Below are 11741 nucleotides of genomic sequence, written 5' to 3' on the forward strand. Positions count from 1 at the left end.
ATAAAACAAAACCTAAACATATAGAACCAAAAATCGAAAAAATCTACCATGCCTCATACACGGGTGTGCGAAAAAATAAACATCAAGCAACACATTCTCTTTCTACCAATGCATTACTGGTTCAACGAAGACACCAGTACTTTGACTCGGATCAAAACACGCAATGTAAAACAGTATTTATTTACAATTGCTATGAGATGTCGATAGATGTAGCGTCATAGTAGGGAGGACCTATCACTGAATTGAAAGGCACGGAGCTCATTTCACCCAGTATAAAACGCAAGTGAGGGCCAAACAGGCCATCAGTCGTTACCAACAAGTCAACAACACCATCTAAACCTGCCAACATGATCGCATTCGTAAGTTTTTACTATAATTTCCTACAAACACCCATTCACGTAACGGAACGGAAGTTGGGTCACACCACATTCGCTTTTTGAATCAGATTTCAGTTCCGCGTTCTGATTTCAAAAAAATTGTAGTTCCATTTTTGATTTTGTTTCTTTGGTCATAGGGTAAACTTACATAGTCTTTGTTCTAGAAGATTTGTCTCCCGAAAGTGTGAAAAGATTAGTTTTATAGTAAAAATAGTGTACTATTTTGTTATGATTTATCTGGTTATGATCTTAACGAGTATTGGTTTTTAAAGTTAAGTAAATGTACGAGTACAAATAATAACGATCGCGTTAATGAACTGTTACGTAATATCCGATCACACCCAGTGAAAGGAACGGGAAATATTTCCTGTCATATTCAAGAGTAGATAAACATGTTTACTTTTTCTGCATTTCCCGTAGTTTACTACAGTCAAGATTTGTTTTCGCATATGTTAATTTACTGTTGATACATTTTTAATATCTAAAGACATTGCACTACAGGTCACCGTGTCAAGTTCAGAGCCAATGTGTCTGTGACAACATGCGTCAACGTTCCGTTTTACGTGATGTTTTTTTGCATATTCTGTTTTCATTCCGATTTTTAAAAATGTTCAGATGTTTTAGCTAACTCTTTAATGTAAAGTTATCAGAGTGTATTGTCTACTTGAGAGATATGATATTTCACGTTCCGTTTCCCGCAATATTACAGAGAGCAGCAACCATCCTTATAATCGCCGCAGTCGCGAGCGCGCGGCCCTCAGACGAATGGGAGCCAGAGGGTCACTCGCACACGGAGCACACGAAGCCGTACCATGTAACAGTGGTGAAGAAGATAGGAGTACCGATCCCTCATCCCGTGGCAGTGTCCGTACCGCAGTACGTCAAGATCCCCATCCCTCAACCCTACCCCGTGCACGTGACTGTCGAGCAACCGATACATGTCCCCGTATACAAGGTATGTTACATCACAAATATTATGGTATCCTGGTACCAAAATAAAAATAAAAATGAATAAGAATAATTAACAAAATTCTAAAACAAAAAATATACATAAAATAATGTCTTACCAACATTAAGAAAAAAATTTTTAAATTACAAACGTTACAAAAAATCATAAATATGATTGAAGCAACGTTTACACAAAAAACTACAAAATTTTCCTTCACTGATTCCAAGACATCCATTATAGTGAAACTCGAAAATTTTCCATTTCCATTTATAACAAATCTCCGACTGGGAGCACAGATTATGTCACAGCCATTGTGTTGTTTTTGTTACTTTTTGCGGAGATTGCCCCGTAATCAGTGACATAAATGTTGCATTCATGTCAATGCGCCGGTTGTAATTATGTAACGAGAACGTAATGAAAGTAAGAGCGGTGCGGCGCGGCGCTACTCCACCGTCTGATAGACAAGAATGAATCTGACAGTGAGCTAGCGCCCGCTCCGCGCCTGCGCATGTACATCAGTCATAAACTGAATTGACAAACAAATATTGGGACTTGTTTGGGAATATTTTTATTTGAGACATTTTTATTATCACATGAAATTGCTCTAATTTTAATGTCGACATTTTAGACATAATTTATTGCAATTTTATTTACGTTCTCGAAATCGTTATCGTTTTTATAGCAATATCTTCAAAACATTATTAATAAAAATTCAATGAACATTTCTACATTAATATACAATCTTGTGGAAATTAACTGAAGACCTTTTTATTTATTTATTTATTTTTATGTTGCAGGTAGTGCCCCAGGTGGTAGAGAAGCCGGTGCCGTACACCGTGGAGAAGCCCGTGCCTTACGAGGTGGAGAAGCCCTACCCCGTTGAGGTGGAGAAGAAAGTGGAGGTGCCCATTCCCAAGCCGTACCCGGTGCACGTGCCCGTCTACAAGCACATCTACCACCACAAGGGCGGCAAGCACTAGGCGACCATAGCTTACCCTGTAGGCCCCCGCCCAGCGGCGTCCAGCGCCATCTTGTATATAAAATGTGTAATATAATTCGTTTGGAAATGTTTCCATCGACCTGTCTGCTATTGTGATATTTATTGTGTGTTATACCAATATGTTTTGTTGTTTGTTGCTTGTTGTTTGTTGCATTGTTGTTGACTAATGTGTAATTGTTATTATTTTTAAGCCAATACAGTATTTTAAGAATTATCCATTTGTTTTATTATCTGTACTCTGTAGATGATCCTGGAAACTGTTACATAAGAGAATGAAAAAAAAACTTTTAACTTTTTTCTGGGTTATAACGAAAAACAGACATAAAAAGTACTTAATGTCGCATATACATATCATACTTGGAATTGTTCTAGTTTCGAAGAAAATTACATAAAATAATACTACACAAATACAAGAATGAGGTTAAAACTGAATAAACAATTCATTACTTCACACTGCATTAATTAGACTACATAACTGTTGTAATGACTCATAGAGATGTTTTGTTTATATTTTACTATGCTACTATAAATTATAAAACGTTGATTATCGGCTTTATTGGATACTTTCACTGCCGCGGTCAAGGCTCCGGTCGATGACATAACAACTGGTTACAATACAAATGCACCGTATTCATTGCCGCTTCATATTCTCATATCCGAACCGTTTTCAATACACCCAGTAATGGATAAAATATAGCGATAGAATCATTATTGTTTTGGAATTTCATAGGAGCAGGTGAACCAACGTAATAAAATGACATTTAATTTCCCGCCAAAAGTTACGTTGTCATAGAATAATTTTGTTTTAAGAAGTTTAAAAAAAGAACGCTTGTAATAGATTAAATGCATAATTCTTTTTTTGATAGCCATTTGTTATTTCGGTGCATAAATAATCCGCCTTATCAAAATAAACCTGTAAAATGCAATGTCGCATTTCTTTAACAAATAACCAAGCATACAATGTACAAGGAAAGTCACCATTCTTCCACAATTAATTTACCTGTTTATCTTTTCATCAAGGATGCTGTTAATATTTTATACTTAAGTAATAATATTTCTCGTTAACTAAGTCTGCGAGGAGCGAAAACATTTGCTGGATATGTTTACCTCCATTTTATTGCACACAGAAATAACCATATAAAAATTAATCAAAGAAAAGTAGCTCTTATTTCCAGCTGTAAAAGTTTAAATTTGATTTAGGAACAATGTCAAATAATTATAGTGCATTATGATTTTATTGATGCGGTATGTATCTCATTGGACTCAGAGGGGGGCGTCTGTGAGATTGCATTCGAACACTAACCTTCCCCGCCTGTATTTACTTAATCTATACTATATAACAAAACGTAAATACACACTTTGTTATGTATGATATCAGCAATCATATGTTTTTTTTTTAACAATTCTTTCTAGAATTAAGAGCCCTACAATTACGATACGCTTTTAGCCATATACTTTTAGTATAAAATAAGAGTTAGAGACATACAGACAAGCAATCATGGGGATATTGTTAACGTAGGAGATGAGAGTCCCCGCGGCGCCGGCGCGGCTCGGGTTTTACTGCCTTTTGATATGTCATCTTATTTCAATGCCTCTTTACCTTTACAACACAAAATATAAACGCGAATATCGTAAATAGTTTTGCACATTTTATTAATTAATTCAATATGTTCGTAAGTAAGATTTTTAAGGGTAGATTTAGTAAGAGAAACCTACATTACAAGACTTTTTATATCTATTTTTATTCAACATTGATTTTTTTTATATATTAAACATATTTAATTACCTTTGTTAAAGAGATTAAAATCAAAAATAATAAACCTTGTCCGCAAATAAAACTTAACCAGTCGTAAATAACTATGATATTTGTCCCACGACATCCAGCAATCGGGGTAAATCATTGTCAAGGTACCTCATTATCATAACAATAAATGGTATCGTTAAGTTTTAATTGCTCCTCGTAAAATCTATCTGAACATCTCCAGTGTATATCAGTTGCTCTATTTGCGATGTGGAAAGAACATGTGTAGTTGGTTGTAATATATTTTTAACAGTGGTAGAGCCCGCTTTAACATCTATGCACGAATGGGTCGGCTCGCACGGTAATACCACGCAGCAGACAGACGTGAAGTGAAGATTCCGCGTTTCATCTGATGAGTGTGGTGCCGAGGCCTAATTTTACTCCTTTACTCTTGCAAAGAGCAACTGTTCTACGGAATTCAGCATTTAATTAAAAACTATCTTGAACATTGTTATACAAGTACTTTATAGTAACCAGGTTTTTACACTTGTTATCAATCATTTTTCTACGGCACACAAATACCAATGAAAATTTTGACATTCGTCTTACAAATTTTTTGTACGCGGCAACACCGAGACGCACACGCACCTGCCAGCCCCCCGCTGCGACCCGCCGCGCTCCGACGGCAGGCCTTTATACCGACGGATTAATGCAGAGGTCTCTTATGGTTTTTTTACAAAAAAAAAAACACGAAGGATAACCCGTAGTTCACGGAGGTTTTGGGTCATTATAATTTTTTAACCGGCCGTTTATAAATAATGCAATTGACCCGCGACGATCTCACATTTATTTGAATTAGTATTCGATATCCAACATAATGAATATCCAGATTACTTTTCATTTGATAATTAGTTTTTTAAACGATTCAAACACACGAAACATAAACTACAACTTATTCTGATTTATTCAATTCTTTCTATTAGCCATAAAAGAATATTAGATCGTTACTATAGACTTTAAGGTCTAAATTTTTGACCACTGCATTGTAATAACAATTATAAATAACACTCCATTCGTTATCCTAACATTTCGCAAACGTCGAAAGATCACAGTTACCAATGAATCTAGAAGGGATCCTAAATTTAAACATTGCAAACATAAAACGTTTACACAGTCTCGCAACAAACATCCCGCTAAACAAACAGGCCATAGGTAACCTAAAACACAAATAATTACATTCACATTATGCCTCATTTACAGTCCTTAACACGAAGTAATACAGCTCTAAATGACCGAACATAACCTAATCGCTAACATTATATTTGTCAGGTATGAAACACGCTTTGTTTAAACGGAAATTCGCGCGCAATATCTGGATAATTTCGCGCTCTTTATCAACAAACATCGCGTAAAGTAAACGTCAGAATATCAAATAATAAGTTACCTTCTCTCCGTTATTACGTCATTGATAATGTATAATAATAGCGTTAAATCCATTCATTCAACGGCCCAATTTACACAAATACTCGGTTTAAGTTGCCGTCAATAAGTAGGCGAACAGTTTCGCGAACAGATATTACCTGCTCATAAGATCAGAAGCTCCTAAATTTTACAGAAATAATACAGAACATTATATGTTTAGTAAAGTTATCGTGTGTATTTTATCACAAAATTGGTTTCATTTGAAGTGAGAGCCAAATTTAGCTTGTACTAACAAGAAGCCGACCCGCCCGTTATCATACTCTTGGTCTAAACACATACGTCAAACACAACCAAAGCCGAATATTTCCAAACCTTCGATAACGCATCTTACAATCACAACTCGGATCAACAAACTTCTTGTTAATGAGAAACATCTTGTTACACAAAAATCATCTTTATTGCAATTGGAATAACGAATTCATTACAATTCATCGAAATCAATCATTGATGGACCAGTCACTAGTGCTGCGAACGTACAACAATACGTCATCAATTAATTAACCTTATATTAGTCAAAAATAGTACTTATACCAATACAATAGAGTTGTATTGTTTGTTTGCTAACTGCATCTGTAATGTTGGCAAGTTAAAGATACCGCATACCTGGCAGCGGGCAGCGAGCAGCGAGCAGCGAGTGGACGAGCACGTCTCAATTGAAGTCATCCATCTCCCGCAACGGGAACGAGATGTTTTCAAAGCGTTTATTAATATTACACCGCTTGGGAAAATCAATCCTTGTTAGAACAGCCACATATGTTATAAGATTTTCTAGCCTACGTCCAGCAATAAGTGAATTTGTACTATTAAGTCACATTTCAGTTTCAATGTAAAAAATTAAAAGTCTTAAATCCAAAAATGTATGAAATAAGTAAGTCTTTTGATTCCGTATCATACATGTTAACTAATAATAAACTAAATCAATAATAACCAATCGTTTGTAGTGGCAACACCTAATCTGGATTCCTTTGCCAAATCTTTATTTAAACATCAATCGCTCGTCGCAGGAGCACATGGCAACATTAGTCAAACTGTCAGGCGGCCACACGGAACTGTCAATGAAGCGTCTAAAACTAGATAGATCACCTCACCACACCGGTAGCAAAGATTGGATAAAAAATGCGCTGGGGTGCGATCTTAAACTAGCAAAACATGGTTCCGTATTCAATGATTTACGTGTATTTCAAACATTTTATAGTCAATTGTTATTGTTTTTAAGGTAAATCTAATCGGGAAACGCTATCGCTTTTAATATTATAGCAACTAGAGACCGTATAAGTAAATAATTATGTTTTTAAATTTGGAGATATTGAAGAGTTGGTTGTCAGAAGAGATGCCAAAATGGCGCCAAATCCGTTTTTTGCCTCCATTGCTGTTACTTCTTAATACGATATTGAACAAAAAAGTTGGGTAATGGCGTGTTTCGTAATTTTAATTAAAAATTAATTATATTGACTAATATTTATAATAATTTGAAAATAAGAAACAAGATTTTGTTGGACAAATATTACGGGTCCCAAGAAGCAAATGCCGCCGCACACAATAGAAGCTATGATATATTGTGACGTCCGCAAACCGACGTCGATGTGATTTTGACAAACAGCAGTGAAGTGACGCGACGTCAAAACTGTTAATGGAGTTGGTGAGTTCCCCACGAGTCGACCCCAACACGATTAATTAATGTGTTAACTTGATAAAAACCCAGTAAATATGTAAAGTGACACTCCCGTTTTAAACTGGGCTGAATCTTCTATTCCTTTTTTTTGTAATAGAGAAGGATTCAAACCTTTTAAAGATGCCCATAGACATCCGTTATACCAGAGGAACTACTGTTGCATTGTCTTTGAATTTTGTTTTATGTAGTAAAGTAATTACCAACCAAATAATTAATAATTATTAATCCAAAGGGCTATGTAATGTAAGTTTATGCATTTAACTCTTAGTTTTCAATCCTCCATCGCTGAGTGCCGAGTGCGTTCCCAAATCTCTGGCTCACGCGTCACTTCGCTGCCAAGTCACGGGAGTTTAAAAATGGTCCAAACAAACAGTTTGGCAGACAACAATGGCGGGCCATTTGAATTGAATTCCTTCTGCGATTAGCTTTACTTTTGTTGCGACATCCCTCAAGTATCTCAGCGGACGTAGATTAATGTGAGAGGTCCGAAACATGGTATTAAATGCTAATTGATTAATTCCAAATTTATTAATAAGAGGAATGGGTTATCCAAAATTTTCATTACTTAAATAGCTTAATAACTCTATTTCGCTTAACACATTTATCTGCAACAATTATATCTGCTATAAATTTATATCTATACTACTATAATAAAGGGTAAACACACACTTCTTTGTTGCCTAATATGTCTGCAATCACAGCATATTTTCGAATAACTCTTTTTTTACTATATACTTTCACGCCGTTAAACTTAGGGTATAAATATTTTGGATAAAAACCCTAATGTGGGAAAGAGACCATAAAGTGCTGCCAACATCAAGAAAGCAAGATTACCAAGATTTGTCATGTCATGTCATTTTGACATTTTGACATTTGCTATTGATAATTTGACAAATGCAAATAGTAAATTTATAATTTCATGCGAATGAAGCCGCACGGGAACAGCTAGTTAAATATAAAATCATTTGAATAACATTTAATATAAAATGTTTGAGCGGTTTAGATCTACGAATCTTGCCTGCTTATAGCTGGTTTCCGATTGTCATCGCTTGCATCAAACTACGCTAGCTGATAACATTTATTAACTATTAAAGTCGCTATAACTGTAAAGTTAAATACCTCACAAACTTACAGAGACAACTTTACGATACTCTAAACACATCGATTCATAAACATCTTTATTTATAAACAATACTATTTAATTATGCTCCGTGTACATGATTATCGTCTGCATAAAGTTTTTGGAATGGTACTCACTGTAATATAGAAGTAGAATTCGACAGATAATCGGTTGTAAAAGCTTTTTTGAACAGATGTACTATTTACATCGCCACTTTGCAATAAATGGTTTTATCGAATTTATTCAACACTGAAAATAAACAAGAATATTCTGTTTATTTTCGTTTTCTTCCTTTTCCGGAGTAATGAAAATTATAATCATTCTTCATTCTAATATTATAAATGCGTAAGTTTAGATGGATGGATGTTTGTTAGAGTTTGTAGCCTGAACGGCTGAACGGATTTCGATGAAATTTGGTATGTCTGGAAGAACACATAGGCTACTCGCTTTTGTTTTTCGTAATTCCACGCGAACGGAGTCGCGGTCGCGGAGCTAGTGTTTACATATGAACACCTATTACTTCATAATTTACAATTGTAGTTACATGTCACGTTGTATCCTTAGATGAACTTATATGGAAGTATTTTATTTCGAGTTGTCCTTTACCCTTAACATATATTATTGCAAAAAAAAATTACGTGTAATTTAAATGATATTAATCTTTTTTAATAATGAATTATGAGTTATAAGTAACGGACAATAAACAACTGCTAATTTAAATCGAGGTTGTGAGTTTGTGAGCAGCCATGTTGTGTAAAAGGGCGCGGAGGCGAGGCGCCAATTTGTCACTAGAGGGCGTTCCCGCGCCGTAATTGGTAGTCAACAGATAATAACTAGCAATCTTTATTAAAACCTTACCCTTCATCCTATATACAGCTTTTTATACAACTTTATAAAATCAAAACAAAAATAATAGGTACTTTTTACATAAAATAACATCATCCTCCTATTTCAGATTAGCAGAGAATACTTTGAATTATTTTGGTTTTAACAGCATTAGGGTGCAGCTATCTAAGGACGACATCAGTGGACCATCAGCAGTAAATTACCGGCAAACTGGTGCGTCGCCCGCGCCCGCCCCGGCCGCACTGCCAGCCAAGTTGCACCACATTGTATGCAGATGTCGCGGCTGTCGGGTTCCACATATCTCATTTGCATCAACTTTCAGACTTTGATATTTGCAAATAAACATCACACACCATTATATTTGTAGGCTTACTCTATGCCCATGGCGAACACCGAGCACTGGTAGGGCGGCCATTTTGTTAATCGAGTCAGTTCCATTTGAGTCGCGATAGAATGCGCGCGCGACCATGTGTTCGGTGGACGTCAATTCAATATCTTAATCGAAACATATCGTTATGATCTATAATTATTTAGTGGAAATATGAATTGTGATATTGAGGATTACGACTACACTAATTATCAAGACAACTATTTTGCTGAAATACCTAAGTACCACGCCTACAAGAAAATGTCATAAATCACCCAATATTACCTGATGTTAGTCGAAAGACTTCATATTGATCTACATTCCTCGCCTAAATAAACTTTCGTTAAAAACATCAAATAGTTCAGCCATCATCATCCACCAATTCATATTCTCCATACATAAATATTTTGAATAATTTCTAATATCTCAATTAAACTTAATAGAGACGGATAGCGTAAAATACCAACATCTTCGGGATCCGCAATCATTTTAAATAATAGAAACAATGGATATCGGAAGCCATTGTTCTGATGACAATGGCTCGTCTCATTACTCAGCGGCTCGTTAACGTCCCGCCGCGGCCGCACCAGAACACTAACTTTATCAGTCCCCGACGTCAAATATCTCAGGACAGATCTCGCGGACACAATCGACTCCAAATAAACAACGCCCGACTTGGGAACTTCTCCGGGAGCCAGATGCGTATCGCGCGCCCAAAAAGCAAAATTCAAACGATATGACGTTCGAGCATTCCTTTTTCGAAATGGTCGCGAATTGTCAGCCGCGGCGTAGACGAGGATTTGAATGGACGATTTGAATATAAAGGTCGGCGGCGCGTCGGCGAGCGTCAAGCGAGGATTTACGTCTTCCGAGCGCTTTTTGGACACAAATAAGCCTGGATGTTCGATGAAACGCACTCGGAGACCGATTTAGCTTGAAAAGACACCACTTATAAGGACACAGCGGCCAGGTGACTTGCTCTCGAATACCAATAATCTTTCAAGGTTTTACGTGAGGTCGGTTTTATATGAATTTAGCCATGACCTAGCATCCAAGATAGTAATGGAAGGAGTATCTTGCTAGCCGGGGCAGTGCAAATGTAAATGAACGCAGCATTAAGATAATAATTTAAAATATTTATAGCGTGTAAACGTCGATATTAAGACGGCGAGACACCCACGACAGAGTCCGTGCCTTGTGCCGACATATTTCACTTGGCCACAATTACAACCTGACCCGTTAGGGTCTCACACAGGAAATAATAACTAGGATAGTCCAAACGATATAAAATTCAAAGGAACATTAACACATAAAGTACAGCTTGAAATAGACATAGTTATAACTAATATTATTTTAAGTAAGTACGATAACACCTGATCTTCGCAATAAGACGTCTATAACATTTTTAGGAGACGAATAGTCATTTCTTATTGCAACAAACGAAAAAAGCACCCTTCTCTATCTGCATTTTACTTTGTATGTAATGTGCTAAGTATATTAAAATCATGATAAAACATTTTTATACTTAGTCTCAACGTGAGTTGTATTTGTGGCCGTCAGTGTGGTCACCGTATTGTATCGAGAGCGCATTTCTTTGATATACCCCCTTTATTTATTGTAGCAAACTTATTAGGATGCTGTGGCATTAATGATGACAGATGAGATATCGTATCGAGGCTTAATGCACTTTATGTCGCCTCTCTGAAGCGCTCAGTTTGGTCTGTGATCAGTGCGCTCGCTGGGACGAGAAAAAACATTCGATTAAATTATTTAATATCGCTTAATAATGACCGTGTCGCCCGTAGGTGGTGCAATGCGAGATTACATTATGCGGAGTTCAGTTTTGTCCTTCAAACTTTATGGACTTAATTTTTATTAGTTATGACCAAACCTTAATAAAACCTTGGTATCGTTCTCACCTAAGTTTGCACTTCTATACTAACTAAAATATTTAAAATAGTTGGATTTCCGTTTTATACAATTACAATTATTCCCAAACCGACTAAACCGATTAGGTATGCAACAAAATAATGACATCTGTCCATCGTTATCAGTAGGCAGACGTTAATTAATTTTAACGTTTGTTTTACACCGAAAGCGTGAAATCCTGAGCAACAACAGATATTACACGCCCTTTGTGTCTCTGGACAAATGCGTGTCATTAAATTTAATTATTTACTCGTAATT

General features: G+C 36.1%; 1 protein-coding gene across 1 annotated transcript; it reads left to right on the forward strand.

The window, feature by feature from the left end:
* The first annotated feature begins 291 nt into the window (after positions 1–291).
* LOC106101011 (proline-rich 33 kDa extensin-related protein-like) lies at positions 292–2540 on the forward strand. The gene is made up of 3 exons (XM_013280081.1): positions 292–359; positions 1087–1332; positions 2124–2540. The coding sequence occupies exons 1-3, from the start codon at positions 348–350 to the stop codon at positions 2304–2306; spliced, it is 441 nt and encodes a 146-aa protein (XP_013135535.1). The 5' UTR covers positions 292–347; the 3' UTR covers positions 2307–2540.
* The last annotated feature ends 9201 nt before the right edge of the window (positions 2541–11741 follow it).

This window comes from Papilio polytes, unplaced genomic scaffold (assembly GCF_000836215.1).
Source record: "Papilio polytes unplaced genomic scaffold, Ppol_1.0 DF824024.1, whole genome shotgun sequence".
Lineage (NCBI taxonomy): Eukaryota > Metazoa > Arthropoda > Insecta > Lepidoptera > Papilionidae > Papilio > Papilio polytes.

Bases quoted from the DNA above. Each gene is read 5' to 3' on its own strand.
- LOC106101011 (XM_013280081.1), top strand. The intron at 1,333-2,123 runs GTATGTTACATC...TTTATGTTGCAG, and splicing joins TACATGTCCCCGTATACAAG to GTAGTGCCCCAGGTGGTAGA.